Source organism: Ischnura elegans, chromosome 7 (genome assembly GCF_921293095.1).
Source record: "Ischnura elegans chromosome 7, ioIscEleg1.1, whole genome shotgun sequence".
Taxonomy (NCBI): Eukaryota; Metazoa; Arthropoda; class Insecta; order Odonata; family Coenagrionidae; genus Ischnura; species Ischnura elegans.
The window spans coordinates 8,571,610-8,596,359 of NC_060252.1; the positions used below are offsets into that span (position 1 = coordinate 8,571,610).

The following is a 24,750-nucleotide window of genomic DNA, read 5'->3' on the forward strand; positions in this document are numbered from 1 at the left end:
ATCAAGAAAGAAAGTTCGTTAGTAGCAAGTGCAGTGTAAGTCCTCAAATGAGGAAAGCAATTAAATGAAGGGCGTAAAATACGGGTGTATTGGCTAACATATTTGTCATGAAGTATGACAAGCAATCTCTAGTAAATAATGAAGTAAATGGAATTCCAAAGCATGTATTAGAGTTGACTTTCTGTGGTTAGTTAGTAATGGGTTGTAAGAGCTCGAGACCAGTCAGCACCAAGGCCCATTGTGACGTGTGAAAGCAATCGTAGATTTAAATTGGTCCACCACTGAATGTACTAGAGGGAAACTGTCACCTCGTAAGAGATCTTAAACTGATCTCGCTTGATTTAGTGTTCAGGGATTTGGAGTGAGATTAAGTTCACCCTCTACCAGTTGCTTAAGTGAGATCTGTCCATAGCATTCTCTCAGGAAAGGGCAATCGCCTCCTGCTACCTAAGTAGTGACAGCTCTAGCGATTATTTTCTATTAGCTCGAGTTCGTGATCTTCCCTCCGTTTCGTTTAGAAGAGAATTAGCAACAGATAAATAGAATGGGAAGCTGAGTAAAACCAACCTTTTCGCTAATGGCGCATGATGATGATGTAGATAATATATAATCTTCGCCATCTATTTAGGACTGCACCTTGCCCCACATTTAACAGATTATTACTTAACATTGTCCTTAGTATCATAATTATTCATTTTATTTCTTACGGCATATCGTGTATGATTTAATAAGACGTCTCTCATCTAATCAATAGAGCTCACATCTAGAACATGAGTTCTCAAAAAATTTAGCTTGCTCCTATGTTCCTTTACATAGGTGAATATGTCATATGGCCTTAGCCCTTGATGATGTCTCCATGTTCCTGGGTTTCACCGCGTGGATTTTCTTTGTGACGACAGTTTCGCCGGTATTCCAACCGGCGTCTTCAGGTCGAAACTGTCGTCACAAAGAAAATCCACGCGGTGAAACCCAGGAACATGGAGACATCATCTAGACAACGCCGCGGAAAACTACGCATCAACGCCTTAGCCCTTGTTTGAAGGGATATTTATCGTCAAGTTAAATTGAAAAGGGTTGCTAAGTTTCATATCTTCTTTATTGATATTTACTTAAGTATGTTGAATAATTTTTTGGATGGATTCAGTATTAATTGTCCTGGGTGGTTTTTTCTCCTCGTACCGCACGGTGTAGGGCCAAATTCGTCGTCAACATGTATCCATTAAAAATTACAAAAAATTGGAAATGTATTTGTATTTATTTCGGAAATTTGCAAAATAAATATCGAAATACGAATTGATTGCAGGCAAGACTTCATGCTATAGCTTTGTCGTTCATGAATCACTCGACCAAAATGAACGATTCAGTTGAGTGAACCTAATGAATTGAATTATAATCATCTTGTAAAATCTATAATGATCGAAATATCCTGATCTCAACTCCATTAGTCCCCGATCGAAGCCCGGTTTCCTTTCACGGCTGTCAAGATGATCTAAGGAAATCTCGCTCCCTTGCGCGGACGCGGAGAGAAAATGGGAGTATCAGATGTTGAATGCCATCAATGTAAGATTACGTCCCGGTTTATCTAGCATTTAATGGAAGTAACCGTCTCTCGTTCTTTTCAATGTAAGTAGCCCCTCTTTCCCTGAACATGATTCCAGATCTTTCCACGCCTAGCATTCCGAGCACCCAGTCTAGGCTAGTATTACCTGCGATCTAAATGGCATGCTGGAATTTGATCACGTCGTGACATCATTTGTCATTGGAACTTACGCACCATGGCTTCTTTGAGTGAGTACAGGAGAAGAATAATGTGGCTAGACTTGAATTATTTGCATCCTGATCAATTTGTAAGCTACTATTAAGAGCACATAGATGTTAAGTTATTCTAAGCGGGAATCGCTTTTGAACAATGGAAGAAGAACTTGCCAAGTAAGTGTTTCTTTTTTATTTACTGGAGGATTGAAGGAGCAAATTTAACTAGTCTGAGTAGTGCTTCGTATTCCGCTAATTCTGAAGAGGCCAATGTGGCCTTAAACCGACCCATCGTAGCCATTGTGGACTATTTTTACCGTGTAATATTTGGTCAATCATACTTTTTATTTTCTAATTTATAATTTTTCTTAATAGGCCACTTATGTTATTTCTGAATGAAGCAATATTTTTATTACCAGTTAAATTAGATGAATTAGTATCGCCGGGCTGTTATTCTTAAGTATTATTTTACCTGTCTGGAGGCAGTTAAGAGAGTGCCATAGAAGGGGACAGTGGCTTATTTGTGTCTTTAAGTAACATACTTATTTTTTTATGTTGGAAATTCTTGCTGGATCATTTGCTACTTCAAGTTGCCGTAAAATTTAATCTTTCCTATAAGTTTATTGATGAAAGCTAGATAACTTATAAATAAATAATATTATCTCCGCGATCATTTTTGCTTGCATTTTGGCGCAATCTGTAAATATAAAAAATAGATAGTTTGAGGCGTGACTTCGTGAAAGTGTTTCGTGTTGAATCAAAAAACCTTGTAGATTTCACGTAAATAATTTTAATATCGACGAGTTTCGTCGCTGTGCGACATCTTCAGGTGACCTGAAGTAAGATGTCGTCAGTATTCGTAGTTTGGGTATGGAGGTTGTCCTCATTCTCGATTCATTTCTCTTTTCCTCATAGATGTACCCGTTATCCTCTTTGGAATTCATGTATACATGTCTGTCTTAGTTTCTTGTTTTGAAAGCCTCTGTTTTTCCTGCTCATTAACGAGTACCCCAATTACCCTTGGTCTTTCTCCTATGTAATTACGATCCTATGTCATAAATACTCATCGATCTTCTTCACTCCTTGTCGTCATGGTTCTAATTGAGGTTCATTCTAGTAACCCGGAAATATTACCGTCAAAATCCAGAGTACTAAAATTTTATTGTTGTAATATTCATCGAAAAAAAACTCGAGGGCTCATTTCGAATATTGTAAACAACTTGAGTCGCACGGGAATTTATACATTTTTGTGTTTTGCTATTTGATTAATTTATTGTGAATTAAATTTTTATATTAAATACTCTTTCAAGAGTAATTTTCAGTGTTACCTTCAAGTCAAATGATGAAAACCCCACGTGAGTTTGGTTGTTCATCCGAGATAGATAATTTTTGTTTCAGGTCTATGAAATTACGAAAATACGGGGGTGAATATCTTTTGAATATATCTTTTGAATTTCAAATGAATTTACTGGGTGCGCTGAGGCATTTTAAGCCATGAGGAAGTATATTGGTTCTTCAAGGCAGTGTCATCTTTGAGACTATTTAAGATCAAAGTGGTTGGTATTATGAGTCATAAGTTTTGCGTTCCATAATGAAGGTTGATATATTTTGTATTGTTGGGAGGTATTTTATATTTTAACCTTAGATATTCTGCATGCAGCACAGCGTTATAGTATATTTTATTGACGCTTTTTTTTCTCTGTGATGTGCCGCACTGGCATCCCTGATTGGTTTAAAAGAATACTGCTAACTCGTAAAGCCCTCAATTTTTAACTGTGATTACTTCGATATTCTGTAACTTTCTCATTAATGTTTCCCAATATCCAGCATGATTGTAGTTGTTCTTGAAAAAATATTTAATTAATCATTCAACAGATATTTGTGGTATAATTCTCTAGAATGAGATACTGCATGTTTTTGCACACTGTGCATATTCAAACTCTAATGGGAATGTCAAAGTTGCCTTCGATGTGGTCGTTGATGGATGGCAACAATGGTTCATCAATGCTGATGCTTCGATAGTAGAGGTAACTCACCATAAGTGCTTGAAATTTACACTTCCTCCGTCTTTATTTATTTTCTAAAATTTCCTTGCTACTGCTCCTTTAAATTATTTTGGTAAATTTAATTTTGAAGTTCAAAATTTAAATCCCTTTTCTTACATAGCTGAAGCACCTCTGTAGTCAGTTCAGCTCAGGAAATTGAAGTTTTAATCCTATAAGGCTACGATATCTATATGGAGATCGGCTTTCAAGCCAATTATAATACCGTTATTATATTGTTATAATTTGCTCTTACAACTTCACATAAGCTTGAATTCCCTCGTACAAAATTGATTCATTACTTCGTTTTGTTCGGTATCTATGTTTTGTTTGTTGATGGTATTTATGGTGGCGTAATTAATTATGCTGTCTATATTGCGATATTCCTAGTACATCTCTTCCTGGATAATGGTTGTCTATTGCGTAGCTTTCACTAGAGCAATGCTGGTTATACTCATTTGTTTTTTTACTACGTAATTAGACGTAACCTTGATAATTAATGGAGATTCAATTTGATGCTATATTTGTCCAGTTTTATAAAGGTGCTTCACAAGCATATATAATTCAGTGTTTTCCGTTGGAGTAACTACTTTTTCCTTGCGTTATGCATCGTGGTTATGCGCCGGTGTAGTTCTGGAACCACTCTTTTATTCTTCGGCTCATGCGAAATACACTTCGCCGAATCCCTGATGTTCGCATAATAGTTGTAGAAATTTTTCGCTTAGAACTTCCTCTAACCTAGTTTCTGAGGTATGAGATGGCAATAGCATAGTGATATCGAACCCGTGCTTTATTCAATATTTGCTCGGTCAACTATTGAAACATTCATGACGCAACTCAGGATAGAGGCTTGAGGGTAATACTGCCTCTGCCTTTATTTATTGCCTGAAATTTCCTAACCAGTGAAGTCTCTTCGCTTTTTTATACTACCTATTTTAGTTATTTAATTTTGCCTTCAATCAGCTGAGTGTATCAATTGACACTATCATTGTAAATTCTATCCCTAGGATTGAGATCTATTGACATATAAATATTATTATAACTTGAATCATATAGATTCAACGTTCAAATTATAGCGATCTATATGTCTTTGACATACATAGTGACTTTCAAGCGTAAGGTCATTCCTGCATGCTACCTCTGCTTGCGTACCATCGCGACTGCATGATACTGAAGAAGGTTACTTTCTAGTGGCAGCGGGTCAAAATTATTCTCCCCCCTTTATCAAGAAAAATCGATAATTTCAGGTGAGACAAATTATTTTATTTAACGAAAATCATCATGGAACGATGCGTAGTTGGGGCAAGGCAATTGAAGCATATTAAAATAATCCCTGGGGGAGCAGATTCGAAAACGTGATCTCTTTCAATGAATTTCTTAAAGAGAGTCAGACTTTTGTCCGTTGGACTTATGAATTTTAATTGAGGATATGGTAAAAGTTTTTTGAGCTCTTCGCTGGGATGCGAAGGAAAAGACACGTTATGAAATTCAAGGGCAGTTGGTGAGGAAGTGGACTATTGGAGTAGGTACCTACATATCGGAATCGCAAAAATGGAGAAGTCGCGTATATTATTAAGCGCGATAAATATATCCATGTGTTTCGTTAATTGTGTACGCATGTGATACGAATTATTCTCTCTGTTCGTCCTTCTCGGACACTAAATATTTATCTTTGGTAAAACATTTCGAGCGATTCATGCTGGAATGAGGTGTTTTTAGGATGGGGATCTGACATATTTGCTGACTGATACTTCTCTTGTTTGGCCCTCGAGTTCTGCCAGGGAGATGCGGCGATAGTTTTAGGTCGCCAGGTTCTTTAAGGAATAGTGATTGTGTTTCGATAATGTAGTTTTCCGCGAATTCTGCTTTGTAATTCTACGGCCATCTTAACGTTCCATCGTTCACCTTGCATTTGTCTAACTATACCCTTTAACCTCAATCGATTATGAAATTTAATTTGTATAATTTCTATATTCAGGTAAGTATGGATTAAAAAATATTTGAACTGCAAAAGTATTTTCAATTTAAGGATTTCTTAGTTAAAATTCATCGGCTCTTAATCTTGTTTTTAGGGGCCTGTGGTCCTTCAATTTACGGTATGTGTTTATTCGGGGTGCCTTTGTTAACTTTGATTGATGTTTATTCTACGTTTCGTCCACATGCCTCGGGTGCTTTTCCCGGAAGGGACCTCGGACTAGCGGCCTTTGAGGCTCTTTCGTTCCAACATGAGATCCATCCTCTGCTAGGAGTCAACTACTGTCGGGACGTTGCGGAGTGGCTCTTGGTTAACCTTTTTGGGGATGGTACTGAATGACTTGCCTCCAACGAATGATGCCCATATTTACTTTAGCACTCAGTCTGGGTATTTATCGATCAAAATATAATTAGATGCCTTTTACTGATCGAAATTGCAAAATATTTACTATTGGCTCACTTAATTGTTATGTGAAGTTCTGCGAAAAGAGGAAGCGAAAGCCTATAAGACGGTTGTAAGGAAACTCCTAATTTTATCAGTAAAATATAGATTTTGGGTCTTGCTCACCATACTTCTTTTAAGTTATCAATTCTTGGACAGCACTTTGCTGCTTTCATGCTATTACTGCATTCGGCGGAGGTACATATGCGGCAGCAATTAAGCTCCCGCTACGTATGCGGCACCGTAGATTCCGTGGTCCAGCAGGAATGTTTGAGAACCAGTAGTATGTGACCAGACCCGGCATATAAGACGGACCTTGACTATGTAGACGATTTTTATGTGTTGAAAACTCGTCTTATGCGCTGTGATATACGGTGGTGCATTTAATCGTCGCAACTCGCTTCATCCATAATAAAGCGAAGAATTCCTCTTGTTAGCAGGGATACTTCAAGATAGCTTTCGTGAACCCTCCTGCTGTCAAATCGTGAAGGATGCTGAAGATTCACACCCGGGGCGATAGTTACCTATTTCTGGATGGAACTCCATCTCCCCTTCTTCGCTGGAGTTCCTCCGCGTCGCCTCTTCGGCCGCAGCAGCCGCTCCCGCGTCGCCGCCTGCGGTCCCTCCGCCTCCGCTCGGCACCACGAACCCCCTAACCATCCCAGCCGTCACGAAAGAGTAGGAGTGGGAGATGAGAGCAAACACGGTGAGGGCCAAGACTATCCCTTTGGCCCTCGCCACCGTGCACATGTGTGGCCGGTGCAGCGGGTACTGGACTGCTATGAAGCGCTCCACCGTGAAAGCCACAATCAGCCAGACGCTGAGAAAGCTGTGGTGGAGACAGAGAGAGAGAGAGAGAGAGAAAGGAAGTGGTGAGAATAGTGGATTGCTGGCGAAAGAAAGGAGAGGAGAGGAAGCCAGATATCATCACTCGGGCTTACAAATGGAAACACCGGAACACACACATCTTAGCCAGTAAGGAAAGGTCAAAACATCTTTTTTCATACTTTGAAGTGATGGTGGTTGAATTGTCATTAGACTGCATGAAATCAAGCAAATCTGTCAGAACTTTGAGATAATATTACCCGTAAAAAAAAGGTTAGAGAGGAAAAAAATGGTTGGAACCCTTGGTAGAAAAGGTAATAGGAAAGTAACAATGATGGTTTAATATGAGTTTGGAATCGATATTGTGGGTAACTTTCACTCAATTAATTGATATTGAAATCAGCGCAACGCATTTGATCGATTTTTCAATAGCCGGTGTACTTAGATTAATTCAACACGTTGTGTCAACCAAAGTTGGGCTTAAACCTCGAAGTAGGCAGGCTCAGGAACCTCTCTTTGCTATTTTCCTAGCAGAAGTGTCTCGAGATGCGCTTCGTGATGGCGTAGGTCGAAAAACAAAAGAATTGACTGTTGATATGGAGAAATAATTTTATCTCCTATTCTTTGCGAGATTATTAAATCTATTTGTTGTTTACTCTTGATACTTAATAAGTAATAAAATGGGAAAAAGCGAAATGTAATTATGTTCTCTGCCTGCGTAGTTAAATCAACAATTGCCGCTTGCGGTATATCCATAGCCATCAACTCATACTGCGTTCGAAGTTGAACTGCTTAAACTCATTATATAGATCAAATCAAGACCTCAATCGATTTAGACTCTCTTCTCAGTGTTTTGCAGTCACTGTAGCTGACGCACGAATTTTTGAGCCGAGTTCAATTGTCGACTGCTGTAGCAGTCAACTTTGACGTATAAACTTAAGTCCAAAATTTTTAATTCGATAGTCTACAACTATCAGCTGTATCTCCAGGAATTCAAATGTTACATTAAATTTAAGAATACGTTAAGAATATGGATAGGAAATTTAAGGATAAGTCGTGTACCTTGTGAGAGTGAACGATTGGTTTTTGGCACCTTGTAAATGTTTTTCCAGGAAAACAGTCTTCGAATATGTAATAAGCAAACAGCATTCTTTTTTACTTTTAGGCTGCAAGGTCTTATAGTTCTAATGCCAAGGTACAGTTCTGTGGGCTGGTTTGAACTTTTCGCTAAAAATTGCTTCGCAAACGGATATGAGGGTGTATTTTATGAGATATATTTGTGAATATTTGTTTATAAGGCCATTCATACTAAATTGCTCTTCTTGAATTGAGAGTTTGGGGGACCTTAAGGTCTCCCAAAAAGGCATTTGCCATGTTCTTAGTTTCATATTATACGAGAAATTTAATTGTAATGAATACCAACCCAATAATTGTGCGTCAAAACATATTGATGAAACGGTGACCAATTATTACAGCGTACACTATATCACCTTTTAAACCTTTTATATTTTCACTGTTAGGATAAGTGTTTATTTATGCATGACAACGATTTTTAAAATTTATCACGTTCTTGTAGCGATAGTATAATTATTTGAGGTATTAATATTGAGTAACTGTTTTGCATATCTCACCATAGTTATTAGCACATTCGTAGATATTTACTTGTTGCTGGTTTATTGAATCGCATGACACTCTTACCTTCGCATATATTTTGCACGCTCATTATCCGCGTTAAAAATTATCATGAGGAATAGTCACGTTGGCTCTCCCGTTATCCGTTGAATCTATATTTTGATTTATGTGGTGTCTATTCTCTCCCTTAAGGACTGAGCATTTCGCATTACAAAGAGCCTCATTATCCGCTTTCTTCGCTTTCCTCCGACTCTCATCCCGCTTATGCTGTTTGTATAACCGCTCTGGTGGCGGCTTGGTGATTCAGCACACTTCATTTTCTCCTTGTGCTTGAGCTTGCCCCGTATTATTCTTGCCTGCTCATTATTATGGAGATTTTATGTCCACTTTCATTCTTTACTTAATTATTCCTAACCGCTCGCTCTGGTGAGGGCGTTCCGGGCAGCACATATTCTTGTCTCTTTTTCCCATCTTATGAAAATTTTATTATTCATCATAGCAAATAATGATGTATATAAGTCGTCTATTTTTTCTCGTCCTACGATTAATCTTCCGTATAGGTATGTGCATCAAAAGTTATCAGGTTAAGGGTCATTCGAACTTGTGTAATTTTTTAAAAATCATCAGGTGTTTTACATGACTGAAAAGCTTCTCTGCAGTTGCATAACTAGTTGACAAACAATTCAATTGCAAGGGATTATTATCATATAAATGAAATAACGCCGCATTTTAGCATATTCTGGTATTGATAAAATTAAAAACATGGGATGGACTTAAAAAAGAACTCACTACTTTATTTCCATCGGAAAATTAGTTTTTTATAAATGCGTCGCATCTGTATTTATGTTTATACTCTTAGAATGAACAAGGATAACCAAGTCATCAAGTAGAGTACCTAATACAATCCTGTACAATTGACTTAATTTTCTTTTTATCTCACCTCAGAGCGATAACCACCGTATTATTGCGTTGGGGTAAATGTGCTGCGTATACAGTGGCCTTGATCCTGTTTATGTAATTGAAGAAGCCACTGTACATTTTGAGATCGAAAAAAATGGCGCACCACTGGTTCGGTGTTTTCCAATTCATTTGAATCCTCTCGGTTCTCGATCCTGCTCGTAACTCCTCACCGTGGTCCAGAGACCCCGAAACTACTGCATGAACCCAAAAATAAACTTTCTTTGCGAACAATTTGACGGTAAGAGTTATGAGGGAAATACCTGCTTCTTCTATAAGTGATGGTAACAGGAGCCAGGGGATACTACACTAGTTGACCCTTTGAGCTCAGCCTCAAAGGGAGCGCACTCCAGACTGCTGGCGTACTCCTCCCAATGCGCACCTAAATGAACCTTATCTTAAAAGGGCTACATCATCGCTGCTATTTTTCTAATTTGAGTTCTGTGAACTGGAAATTGGAAAAGTAAGTAATTAATTTAAAAAAATAATGAAAATAGCGTTATTTTCTTAAGCCGATATACTTCTTCAATAAATTGAGAACGTATAGTACAGAAAGTGAAATGTAATAAGTTGGGAAAGTAGCATACGCTTTAACCTGTACCTTCCTTTGCAAGAACAATCAACTGAGCAAAGTTCAAGATTTAAAATGCATGCTCATGCTAGATCTTGCTAATAAACTCGAGCATAGCTATTGCACTTGAAACTAGGAGTTTTGTAGTATATAGCTGACTCTCTTTTTCAGTAAATAATAAATATCGTGCTTATCATTCATCGAACTTCATTTCTTGGTATTACTAGAATTTATTGATAATAGTCTAAACTTGGTAGACTTCTGCTAGTCCTGGTGGCAGTATAGTCTTTAGATTTTTAGTGCTCAAAAATATTTTGATCTTTTTTTTGAAGTCCGAGGGAAAATTCATTATCAGCGATTTCAAAAACCTGTAAATACTCTCTACATTGGTTTTGAATGGTTACCGTGCCACACTTCACACCATTATGGACCACTGCTTGACGTGTAACCTTGATATTTAAATGTTTAATCAGAATTTAGCATTAAGTAGGAATTAGCTTTTGTTCGTTCACATTATGAACGAACGAAGAAGAAATCAATTATATCACTAAAAGCGAAGAGATATCGATACTTCCACTGCATAAACGCTCAACAATCGCCCACCGAATCAAATCCGCTCATCTAATACCATAAGGGATATCTAGATGTGCGGATTTGATTCGGTGGGCGATTGTTGAGCGTTTATGCAGTGCTGGTATCGACATCGATTCGAATTTCCGGGTGAGAATGGACGCGTACGTTCTGGCCACTTGCAGTGATGTCCTTCTCTTTGGATCAGTGAATGACGGCTCCTAGGTTTCTTCCGTCCCGCTTGAGCGGTTAATCACTGTGTGCTCGTGGGTAAACGCGCTCACTTAGCAAGCCACTGCGCTAATGGCTCTAATGCTCTTTGTAGCCGTATGCGGTTGTTTTGAAATGCGAGTGCTGTAATTTGAGAATACCAGCCCCAGTCTCCCGACTTTCCCGACGTCAAGTCCTCTTGCTAGTTGAGCCACCTTTGCGTCCTCTTTCGGTGAGATTTGCAAAGAGGCTTCAAAGGCGATAGTGACTCTCGCGAGGTGTAACGTGCATGGAATACCACGCAATGCTCGTGCATTTGCGCTGTGCACTCCAGGGAGCTGTGTTGAAGTCACTCCAAAACGCATGGATGTTTTCCTTTGCCTAATCTGATGAGTGCAGCATTGTGGAAAGGAATTCAAAGCAAAGCGGAACAACCTGCTATATCCTCAGCTTCGTTTTTTCCTTGATGTTCTCATTTTTGCCGTGCGATGCAGCATGACATGCTGATGAAGTTTCCGTGGCGCTTACTTGCGCGGTACTTTGGATTTGAAAATCGGAAGTATGCATTCAACTCATTTTATGCAGAAAGACTAAATAAATTATTCATAACATTTTTAATTATCTTGTATAATAATCTCTAAAAATGAACGTAGTTCATTATCAATCTCTAACAAATAAATAACTCTAACGCGTAACAATTTTGGTATCACTGCTTAGTATCCTATTCATAGGATGAAGTAATGTTTGAGGTACCTACAGTGCTCCCACTGTAAAATATGTTGTGTCCATATCGGGTTTAATCAATATAATTCTCTTTTAGGGGTCCTATCTTGGCAATTTATTTTGCATGTTCTGCGGAAAATGGGGCACTGATTACTTTATTACAAAAGAATTAGATACTTTTATTTTGCAAAATTTTAATCCCAAATCATCCAAATAATATATATAAGTAACCGTTTTTAAAAATTATAATGTACTCTGGCCTTCAATCGATTCCGACTGTGGCTTCTTATCAGCATGTAATTTGGATTAGTTGATTACATACTGAAGTTTCTCCGAATATGTGAAATGGGTTTAGGTTAACTTTGAGATGAAGTTTATGCAACTTTAAATGCAATAAATCACATTTATGGAATAAACAATTGAATCGTAGGTGAGAAGAGGAATATTGTTAATTAGTTATTATAAAGTTCGTTGAGGGCGTTTTGTAACAGATTATAACTTACGAATTACATCTTCCTGTGCCCGAAAGTCAAAAGACAGCCATAAATTGGAATCATTACTTTATGAAATGTGAGTGACATAAAGGCGTGCTTGCATTTATTTAAGATCTATAGGTTTCATATAAAAATCAGTAAAATGATGTATCGGTAAAATATAGTTCTTGTCATCAAAATTGTTCTTTCATTCTTTTGCACTTAAATTGTTGTTACCATATCATTTACGAATAATATTTATCGCATATTTTGTTTTCAGCAAGCACATGCATCATGTTACGAAAATATATTATCTCAATACCTAGTTGTAATGGATGTTCAGGAACTTGTGTTTTGGCAGTCATCACGTTGGATTTATCTTAGACAATATTCCTATGTAATTTGTACATCTACGTATTAATTTTGGTCTCAGCACTCTTTTAATATATGTATAATCTTTACAATTTCCATTTTCATTATAAATGAGTGTAACTGTGATTTAAATTAAGCTCTCGAGAAAAATTATGTGCTAAAACCTTTTAATTCTAGTGGGAGGTTTTCCTGAAAAAAGGCGAAATGGTTTGCGAGTTCTAAATTGAGGGCGAAGGGTGAAAGCTGGGCTCAGGACAAACCATCTACGACGCTTTAAAAAGGTTTACACTGGCGTTGGAAATTTTCGCAGACGTCGGTTTTAGACGACACACATCGTTTGGGGTAAGCAAATGTCAGCAAATGGTAGCTAATTGCGTATACCCCTTTACTCGTTGTGGTTTAATTAATCCTTCTCCTGAAAATTTATGTTGTGAAATTGGGAAAATTACTCTTTTTGTTTGTTCATTTCGCTTGAGAAAGAACTGCTCATTATGTGAAAGTTCTCTTCCATCATCCCTTTATTTTAACCTCTTAGAGATATTGTTATTTATTGAAGAAATTCCTTTATATTAAAAGTTTTAACCCAATGTTACTAGCACTCACTGTAATCACTCAAGCAATGTTTTTTCAAAACTTTGAGTAAGTTAATGAAACCTTTCTAAATTGCCTGTGTGGTATAGTTGAACTGTAGCCCAACTTGTAGTGTACGGAGCTATTCTAGTAGACATTTACTACGTGAAGAATTTCAAATTTTATTTTCAAAGAAATAATTTAATATCGGAATGATGAAATTTAACTTTCTATTTTTTCTATTAATATTTTGTCATTTATTACAGTAATTACGTCTTTATCATGAGTTTTTAATGATTATTTGTAGTGAATAGTTGATATTATGTTTGTGTTTTCGATAAATACGTTAATGACCTGAAAATTATATACCTAATTACAAGTGCATAAGAGGTGATGATCTCATACTTAAGTTGCTATTGTCTAAATTTACTCTCCTTAATCGTAGCAAGATGCTTTGAATGCATGAAGTAATGTTAGTTATGGTTATGCTTAAGAAATATCTTGGGCCTTGCCTTTAGCCAGAAGTGGTACTGATAAATTATTTGTCTTTTCATTGCCATTATTTGATTCTGGGGTGAGATATGATCGCGTTAGCAGTGTTTTCCCCGATGTAGTCGGCAAGTTTTCTGTACTTAAAGTTGTGGATACTCATATTTTGAATTTATAAAAATTGAACACCCGCGGTAGCTATTTCAAGATATTTCTAATGCAGTACGCGTCTATATTCTCTTTACCGCTTCTGAGGAACATGTTGGTTCCTTGCGTAAGTGAAGGAGTAGTCATAAAGCAAATTTCATCGTATTTTCATGCACCCGCTGAATGATTCCTGTGACCAGCGACGTATGCTGTGCTCGTAACTGAGATCGTTGGAACCGTTGATGTATCATGCGGGTGGTCCAGCGAGTTTACAGCCGCTGCAGAGCAAGAACATGCTCCGAATGAAAGCGTAGAGATAGGCTGCTAAAGTCCGAGAACTTGCATTAAGTGTCTCCCAGTGCCACTAAATCACCTTGCAGTTTATCGCCGCTGGAATTCATTTCACTCACTCCTACCGGTCGGCTGAGGGTGTTTTCTAGATTAGCGATAGTGCACGAATCTCGTCGCTCACGAGAAAAAAATGAACATTTCACTCCTTCAAAACTTTTAAAAATTGTTTGTGACTCCAGTACATAGCGTTCAGCCGTGGAAACATTTGTATGTATCATATCTCCGTGAGTAACATTTGTAAGGAGCAAGTATCTGTACTTGCCGTCATATTTAGTCATATTTTGTATATTAGACGATCTCTTCATCTTTCGGGTTCTCGCGGCGTTGTTTCACATAAGTTGACAATAGTCTCGCCGGAAGTACACCAGGTGTCTTCAGGTCGAAGTGCCGTTATCAGTGTTTTCACATTTTTACATGAACAGGGCGAATATACCGATATCGGAACTTCGGCCTGAAGACACCCGGTGGAATCCCGGCGAAACTGTTGTGAACTTATGACAAACAACGCGGCGAGAACCTGAAAGATGGAGAGATCATCTAATCAAGAACGCCACGGAAGACTAAGATATATTTATTTAATATTTTGTATGTAAAAAATTCAGTTTCATGTTATCTACGATGAATAATATTTGTTGTGATTTGACTCATCTGCTTAGTTTATGGGACATTTTCTTACAAGACTTTTTATTAGAAGTAGAAACCGCCTTTACTTCTAGAAAGTTTAATGTTGAATTCCTTTGCTTGAATTTCCCCATCTGTATGGGTAATTATTATCAGTAACTACGTACTGACCACTTGTTGGAGTAAAACATTATTTGAAAAAACCTTCACGCATCAAATTAATGCCATATGCGACGAGAAGAGCATTTTAATTCGAGCACTTCTCCTGAGGAGACGAAAATGGTCTTAGTGTTTAGATTCTCCATCGCCTAGATTTGATTGTGGGTACTGGAAAGAAGGAAACGAATAACTCCAGGATTTAAGACAAGGTAATCCGAACCTGTTGAATTACTCCAGACAAACTACCTGAGGCAGTAATGATTAAGCAAATCTAGTGGTGGGCGCAGCGATTCCGTTTCCCGTAATCTTAGGACTGGGCAGTGTATGACATCGCGAAGCGGTTCCTAGTCAAAATAACCTTTTTCAACGATGCTGCCTCGGTTCAACTGATTGATACGGAATTCTCGTTTTAACCGGTTTCTTATTGTGCCTGTGTTTTTTAAATAGTGATTCATAGTTTTATATGGCACTCGGCGAAATTTTTATTTAACCTCTTTTTCAAGACGTTTATGCTATGAAGATCTTGCTTAGTAACGCCGGTGTACCTATCGAAACTGAACGTCAAAAATAAAGAATATTTTAGGCAGTAAGTGGATTACATGCGATTTCTGATTGTGTATTTTAATAGGAATTTTAAGGGCCAAAAACGGAGGGTAAAAGTATTGATCTGCTTAATTCTAGTAAACAATGAGCGAACAGCAAGGAAATACGAATTCATTGATACCATAAATAAATCACTGCAACGGCTACGGTGTTACTTGTATTAGGTTTTATGTGGCTAGTACATGAATGTGAACTATGCTCTAGAATTCTCTATGCTCTAGAAGTCGGGCTTTAGAACAGATTCTTCGGTGCCCCGGTTCACAACCGTTTCCTCGGTTCATCATTTGTTTTTCATTTATTTGCTATGAACAGGAATGCCGTTCTCGCTTAACCGATACACCCGTATACCGCCCAACCTCACATAATCTAATGGTCCGGGAAGTCGGGAAAAATTCCGTCTTCGCCCAAATATTTTTCGATAGTCGCCCAGTGGGGCAGAATCTGTTTTTGAGAGTATATTCATACATTAAGGTGAATATGTACGCATGCATGGAATCGTATATATCTCAGGTTATACAAAATCATAAAGAAACACTCACTGAACTAAATTTTCGGTGTTATACATCCACCTTCTTCACATCTTCCTCAGAGTTAGGTATGAGTCTCCTTACTGGGATATTTTTATGTTATTTAACTCGTTGAGGAACATTTCGAAGCATATATATGCCGAAAACACTATACTTTTACACTTGTATTATGCGAGAGTCCAGATTAACTGGATTTTTTCAGTGTTACGCTATAACTTCCTTTTTATAGGCAACATTCATTACCATACATTTCTGTTATCGGCTTTGGTGATGCATTAGTAACTACCTCATAGGAAATGAGAAAAAAATTCCGTGACCCTGGTTTCATACGGCGAAGATAACGCAGAAAAAATTGTCTTGAATATGGGGTATAGAATTCGGAGGACCTGAGGTGTAATTCGTTTCCCTTTCAAATACCTATGGACGGGCAGGTATTTGATCAATTGATTGGCCTCGAATCAATTGGATCGCTTGCAAATGCCATGCTATATTGTACCATTGTTCTCTCTTCTTATCGAGGAAGCCGTTTCCATTGAACTGTGGAAGAAAGCCATATCTTTGTAGAGATCGTTTCCTTCTATTGGTGGTTCGACTGTTTAATACAGGAAAGCGTTCTACCTTCAACGATGTCGTCGGTATATTATCAGGAACGGTCGCGACCCATTCGGCCTCTCCATTATTCTGCTCTGGCGGAGGGTCGGGCGCTCTATAATTTACACCTTGGTATGATACTCAATCACCACATATTGATATGATATACCCTTCCTTACCGTGTGAGATCATTTTTCTTTCTTGAATTTTTGCTGCATATAAATCTACGATCCGGGCGTAATGGCCATTCCACCGAAGGTAGTGATGAGTATCCGTTCAATAAGTGGCTGTATTGGTGGAATAAACATGAACTTGAAGGCGGTTATAGTTCTAAGTTTTTTTCTCTCTACGGCCATTGAATGCTGTTCGAGAGAAAAATGAGCCATTGGTAACATAATTCGTCAATTCATCGAAGGAATGGGCGCGCATGGTTTCAGTGAATCAGTTGTTTATAGCATGAGATTACAGTTTTTCACAGTAGACAGCAAATAATCTTCTTGCTCTATTAGTTTAGAAGGCAGAATTTCTCATCCTTTAGTCGACATTTTCTAAGTATACTCTATTTATAGGTAGTGAAATGGACATGATGAAATTCAACACAGTTCGATGTGTCTCATAAACCTGAAATATACGTGAATTTTTGGGGTCCGTAAAAAGTGTAGTAAATGTGAGTAAAAAAGTGGAAAAGTATGTAAAACATAGAATTTGTTAGCATAATGTTTTAACTGTCCCTAATACGCAAGGATTTTCCCTCAAAACATGCGTTGTACTTTAGGCGATTGATTATTTTCCGTGGAGCTTCCTCATCTGAGGAGTTTAGATGCACAAGCGCCTTGTCTCGCTACCTTCATAACCCATTTTATCTGCTTTGTTGTTGCGTTTTGTTTCTGCTGACGACCGACTGACGCGAAGTATGAGCCTCCGATAGCGTCCGTTTGATAGTGGCGCGGCTGAATGTGATCTGGTGCTAACGTCCCGACGCGTCGGTTGTAGTTTGTAGATGAGCGCGGAGGATTTGCTGCCTAGTCGACGGTTTTCCTCAGGAAAATTTAGACGCCTAAAAATACTACAGAGTGGTGATTTAGGCTGAATTACTTGCTGAACTAAATAAATGGTGAATTGTTTGTTTACTTCTTTTTGAGTTTAGTTTTTTAAAACTTTATTTTTCGTCCTTTCGTTAATCTTTTACTTCAGAGTATAGCCTAAGTGCGATCAATCCCTCGTCCCAAAATTCATGTCTGACCGAAGAATTAATTAACATCTACTATTTGCATCTTCCTTTTATGATAAAACACTATTTCTCTTGAAAATAACTGAATTAAGGTTTTTTCATGTGAAACCAGAGATATTCTACCCTAGAAAAGTCAGCAAAAAATCTGAAATAGTCTTTGAAAAAATCAGAAAAATCCAGTAAATTTTGAATCTTGAAAAGCGTACGAATGAATACATCAACAAACATTATTGTGCTCGGGAAAGAGATCCAACATGATTACCTGCGTGCTATATTTCGTGGAATACATTTCTCTGTGTATGTTTTCCCCCCTCGGTAAATGCATGAAAAACTCAAAAAATTCCTTAAGTCTGGAAGTACCTTATGATCATACTATTGGAAGGAGAAAATTTTGTTTGTAATGCCTAATGATAGATTGCCGCGTTGTATGAAGCTTGGTAAGTCTGGTATAAATTCTATGAATTCATCTGCGGTGCTGGTCGTTAAAGACATAATGCTCTCGTGTCCTCTCACAGAAATTGGAGTGGGATTTCATGATTCTGGTAACGGGGGAAAAATGTTTATTGCTGCGTTCTTAGAACGAACTCAAAAGCGTACGTAATTCCGTAGACAATGCAATAGGAAGTTTCATCGTTCTTAGACCGACAAACCGTAGCCTGAGGTGCAATGCGCTGGATTTCTGATAATGCTCTCAGCCGTTGGGGATGTAGAGGAACAATGTAGCCATTCTTGCTGAGCGTGAAACTTTAAAAATTGTTGATGGGGTGTTAAGCTATTCGATGTTTTTTCTTGGTTATAATTGTTTCTTTGTATTGTGGTTCCTTAAATCCTGCGTTCTGATCGTATCTGATGGTTTATGGCGGGGAAAACAGTTTCCAGGCCCACGAATTGACAAGCTGTCCTCTGACCTCATCTCTTTCAGGGAAGTTGTTTGCATAGGCATGAAATCTGCATGTTTTAACGGCATTGTATGCTTTTCCTCCTCGACCTTGAGGGTAATTTCAGTTCATTTCTGACCCGCATCCTGGGAACAAAATTTTGCCAAGGACACTTATACTTATCTGTTCTACTATATTTCAAATGTTTGGAGCAGTTACAGTTAAATAAATTTTTTATAGCTGAAAAATGGCACAATATACGTACCTACTCTCAATCGCTGCCATTGATTAATATTGTGCATAAATAGCATCCGGCATTTTAGTCACAGTGTCTGCGTATACAGATATTAATAATTATTAAAGATCGTTTTGTCAAATCAGATATGTAGATTACTTAAGACTTATGAAATTATAAAAATCAGAGCTAGTAGTTTGAGATACTTAATGAAAACTTTTTTCATCATTAAAATATTGGAATATACCTCAAAAGCCTTTGACTCTGCATGTTACATCACAAATTTCCGCTTTGATGAAGAGTAAATTCATAATGTGTATTTTTTCATTCGTTGAAAATTTTAGTTTTAAAATTAATACGTTAGTTTTGGATTAAGAGTGAAGTGGTTCTGAAAGAGAGCATCACGGTGCGCTTGCGTCTGATAGTTGGAAATCTTGATAGATTTGTCGATAGCGACTTAATTAACTCAAGTTTCAGGGGGGTATTCTTCCAATGTAAACATCCTTCAGAGTTTTAACTGATTCGTTTTTATTTAGAACCGAATCTATTTGCATCTTGCGGGCTTTAAGTAAAATACAAGGTTTATTCCTTGAACAGTGTCAGAGTTTGCTGTTAGAGTTATACTGCTAGAGTTTGTATTAATATTTGAGTGGATATCATGTATGAAAAGTATTGCCCTACTTATTTTTGCACTTCAAATATTCTGTAACAGACTTAATCCTAATGCTAGCGCGTTTATCAAGCTTGAAAGACATTTAGTAGTTGAAAAACAATGATGAAGTGAAACTTTGGGAATGCTTCTGTATGGTCATTTGCTATGGTCATAACCAATATGCAATTAATTTCCTTCTTAACTGGCATTCAGTGAGCATATTTTAGGGATAAAATTCAAAATATCTTTGGTGTAAATAATTATAAATTGATTATAAATGGCTAACATTTTCGTTTTGAACTATAAATTGCCAGTGAATACTGGCTGCCATGTTTTGGTCTCCTCCATCGAGTAGTCTATTAAGGAAGATTTCAATGACGAGCATGCGATGATGAAGTTAATAAAATTATGAAATTTTATCCTTAGTTTCGAAAGAGTGGCCATTTTTCTAACATTATGTGAAAGAAAAAATAACTACGTAACTTTCAGTCGGTATAGCTATCTATCAGTTAAGAATTTCTGAGAAAAGTGACGTAATATTTATTCTCTATAACGTCACAAATTGTGTAGGCGTTTAGAATGAGGATCTTTGGCTGTGGATAGCACCTTGTATTGAATTTTAACCTACCCGGATTTCATCTCTTATGGGGACGTATTATCGATAAGACCATTGGCACCAGCTGAGAGGACGTTAATTTGCATTTCAAGTAGGTGCCTCTTTTGGTGGACGTTGACACCTCTGCCATTGAGTCGCTCCCTTTGCGGCCTCTAGAATAACATCGTCATCATCCTTCCTCCGTCGGACCAGTGAGAACATTTTTGAGAAGAGGAAGAACTCTTGAACTTCATATTCGGCTTGTCTTGCTCTCGTAGGTATTTATAAACATAATCTAGATGATACTTAGACGTTTGACGGATTTGAATAGATATTGGTCATTTTCTCAGGTTTTCCTTTCAATGGAAATGTATTCAAAGGAAGAGAATGAATTTGTAAGGTCGGGAGTCTTTTCCATGGGCATCTAGATGAATATTTCTGCGATCAAATGTTTAATGTGGTATGCTACTGATTCGTGGTTAACTCCACCATTTTTTGCCAATGTAATAAATGTTCTTGTTTTATCATTATTACCCTTCTTGAAATATGGTAGTTTTATGATTTTTTCTTGAAAATATCCGTAATCTAATAACCTTTAAGCGCTTTCCGTTGTGCGTAAACCGGCTAAAATTTAATCTAGTCTGTGTATGATGTCTAGTGATGATTTTGCTATAAGATGAAATTACCACAAAGATTTGATAATATGGCGTTCATTAAGATTACTCACCCTCATCATTTTTTTGCCGTAGCATGAATCATGAGGAAGATTCAGTTTATTTTTTATTGTTATATCTTTTTGTTTCCATTATTTGTTCGTTTTTCAATGCTTCCCAGTGGAATTATGCCTTATCTTATATTTTTTTCGGATTAGATAATATGTTTTGAGTGTATAAATAAGTAGACAGTTTTTTTCAACGATCTATGCATCTACTCATCCATGTCACGCTCTTTAATGGATGATTGTCCCCCGTAGATCGACACATACTATCATGTCAAGCCACATTTAAAAGAGGCTATAATTTTGCTGCCAAAATAGCAGGCGAGGTTCATTACTTGCGTTGCTATTTGAAATTTTGTGTCATGTTGCACCACTAACGCGCTATTATTTGGGACGATGTATTTGCAATGGTGGATCTCATTATTTGATATCGGCGTGACGACCTCGGGATTGCGCTGCAGGCACACGAGCGGCTGGCCCGATCCCGCCGATTTTGGTGCGGTTACCCATGGCTATTCACAGCCGGCATTGAGGCGCTATTTTAGATGCCGCTCGAGTGAAAGACTGTCGTGGACCGATTTCCGTATTGATGATCATGCAGTCAAATGGTAGTAACAATTATTACTCATTGATGCTCTTATCCTACTGATTTTCATGCTGGAAACGAGCGACGGTACGGTTATTTTATTAAGATTATAATACCACATTTGTACCCGTTAAGCGCAAATCTGAAGATACCGAGGGGTATTTTTCGTAAAATCTTTATATCGTGTTCAGGATCTATAAGAAGACGGATGTATCGCATTTAAAGGATCACCATCAATACGGAAAGTTTACAGGAAAACTTATGAAAATTATGATTTAAATTACTTTAATTGTTTGAATTTAGAATCCTTTAAATACTTGAACTATATGCATCTATCGATTTAATAGAAATAAATATGTTACTATCAATTTAATCATGGTGTTTATAAAACGATGAGTTTATAATCATTGAATTTTTCGACTTTGACTAAGTACCGATGCTGCGCCAGTATTTTATTCGTAGTACCTAAAAATTTAGTTTGTTAAACTGCAGCCCTTCATTTCTCCCTTTTCCGACCTAGCTCCTTTAGTTTCATGATTATCTTTTTCTTTTTGTCAGTGTTTATCTGTTTCGAATGCTTGTCTATCGACCTTTTCGCGGGACTTCTCCTTCAATAATTGGGGCCATTTTACACCACTAACGCGCTCTGATTTTGCACGACGGAGTTGCAGCCTCGGTTTCTTCAAGATTTTTGTAAAATACGGGAATGACGATATGGGATTTTATCGGTATTGCGAACCCTCAAGTCCAAGTAATTAAGCATGATCATGGCTTAAAGAATGCGCATCTAAAATTGACATTCCCTATAAATTTTCCCATTTTAATGCTCACCTTACGGATTTAATGTGATCTTCTGTCGTGGGACATAGAGAGCATGCTGAAAACGAGCTAATCAATTGCGCAATCATTGTCACACTCAGGCGAGCATTCAGAGAGAAGCAATAAAATTAATCATTGATGAGGGACGTGACGGAATGCCACACTTACCTGCATACAGAAGATACGTAAACCAGGCCTTGGCACCACCCGTCCCTGTTGAATACTACAACACCCGCGTTATTGTTAAGCCACACCAAGAAGAGCGTTGCCAGAAAGCCGAGATCAGCGGTCGCTAAGGCGGCCAAATAATAGCTGGAGCTCCTCAGTCTTAAGTGGGTGTTGAGGAAAACCACACACGAGAGCAGGTTACCCACCAGCCCCACCAAAATGATGAAAGGAATGTAGTAGAGGTGGCAAAAGTCCAGGAGGTCAATCAACGGTTCGCACTCGTCCATAAGACCCATGGCCACCCCCTGGTTTCCCGCTTCTGCCCCTAGATCGCTGCCGGCGTACGAATCCTCGAGGAAGGTGAGCGTCGTGGACGTCGCGGTGAGGTTGACGGCGCTCCCGTTGGTCCCGTAAGTGCTCGCAGCGTCCAGCCAGACCTCGTCCGTGAACCCGACGCCGCCGCGGTGCCTTCCGCCGTCGAGAGCGTGGGCGCTCATCCCCTTCAGCATCCCGTGGGACTGATGTTGACGGTGGCGGTAATGTTCGTGCATTCGGGTGAAATTCATCAGCAGGGATTTGAATTTGTGCAGGTTGTGCAAGGCGTTTCCGCTGGGATCTCGGTCGGTCGTGAAGGTGAGGTTCGTGAGTGCCATGGCAGCCGCCTCCAACGGGTCCACGCGGGAGAAATAGTGTATGACGGCTGTCATTTTTGCTCGGGCGGCACCAAGAGCCGAAGCTGCTGTTATCACTGGGAACAAGACGGCTAATGGGATAGGCGGCTGTATAGGAAAAAAATTCTGGGCCAATCCAAGGAATCGTTGGAATGGTTTTCGTTCAACATGACAATGGTGGATTCACTCTCGACACATGCACGAGATACATTGACCCCAGAGTAGAATTTTTGTCACTGAATGGAAATATCTCCTTAACAATAATTTTGAAAAATATTGGAGCTACTAAAACTTGAAAATGAAGTTACTTAACTTTTCACAATGGCGTGTACGTAGAGCAAGATAGGTTGGGTGTACTTATGCTCTCTAAATACGACCCTAACTGTTTGTATTGTGGGAAATACATCTTTTTCGGAGTCGCGAAAATTTTCAGTTAAGTCCTAGCTTTCACATCATACCGTAAATGCGGTGTATTAATTAATTTCTTTTCCGCGATCCAGTGTCGCTGTTTGTGAAAATCGTCCCGGAACTATGATGCACTCCTATCGCAATGAACTCGATTGGTTGATTGTTGGAAATAAAGAATTATCACCTCCTCTTCAAGGGTCACACGCTTTTTCCTCCTCGTATGAACTTCGTTGCACCCTCGATGCACTCACAGGGTGAGGGGCCTCCGTCGGCGGCGTAGCGTCCCCCCTTTTTCCGGCGAGGAGCCGTCGTATCACCTGCGAGGCAAACTTCACCCGCGGAGACTGTTCCATTGAGAATGAGAGTGCGTGGAGAGTCGTGGGGACGTAGGGGAAGTGGGGGTGGGGCGAGGGCGAAGTGAGGGGTGAGGCGTGGGCGATTCTCGGCGCATGCGCAGGGTATTCTTCGTCGACGCGACTGGCACAGGCGCCCGAAGAATATCTCGCCACTCCATCCCCTTTCTCTGTTTCCAACTTCCTGTCCTTTTCTCTTCTGCTCGCCTTCCTGCTGGTAGCTCTCAATAAGCATTCTAATTTCTCCGCCGTCGTCACAGCAAGGGGGCATACCGTTTCTTTGTGGCTTTTCGAGGCACTCGCTCGTGGAAGCAGTCTTGTTTTTTTTTAACTCGATACAGATCTGCTCATGAATAGACCTAAACTCTCGCGGCCTCGGTGGAAATGTTTGGTGTTAGCTCGTTCGAATCCCAGTGTTTGGCATCAAATTAGAGAAGCAAAATGTTCTCGTGCCTCACGCAGTGTTATTTTTAGATTGAGACAGTCATGGGCGTGTATGTGAGTGTTTGGAAATGATCGTTAGAAGGTGTCCTAACATTTTCGGTGAAAAACTTTTTTGCTACAGTGTGTAGCGACAGAGTGATTCGAACTAGCCAGTTTAAAGTAAAACAAAACATTTTTACACATCTCCATGCTCTAGTGTTTTAATGGAGGGACTTAATGCTTTTTAGACCCTCATTTTTATAAACCCCGAACTTTAAAAAGAAGACGTCGATATATTGAAATTAATCCAGGAGGTAATGAAATCTTTGACCATCGATTTTTAGGCTCTACCTATGATTACTCCAAACTCAACCTCAGGCTATAGTTGTTCTAACTTTATCATCGACTTTTA

General features: G+C 38.6%; 1 protein-coding gene across 1 annotated transcript in view; it reads right to left on the reverse strand.

Annotated features, from left to right (window-relative positions):
* The window catches only part of LOC124162760, a 67,620-nt gene extending 43,723 nt beyond the window's left edge, over positions 1-23,897 (reverse strand). Inside the window, exons 1-2 of the mRNA XM_046539397.1 lie at positions 22,484-23,897; positions 6,735-7,039 (exon numbers count right to left, since the gene is read on the reverse strand). Of these exons, the coding sequence (XP_046395353.1) occupies positions 6,735-7,039; positions 22,484-23,190 (1,012 nt within the window). The 5' untranslated portion in view covers positions 23,191-23,897. The remainder of the gene's footprint in view (positions 1-6,734; positions 7,040-22,483) is intronic.
* Between the last annotated feature and the right edge of the window lie 853 nt (positions 23,898-24,750).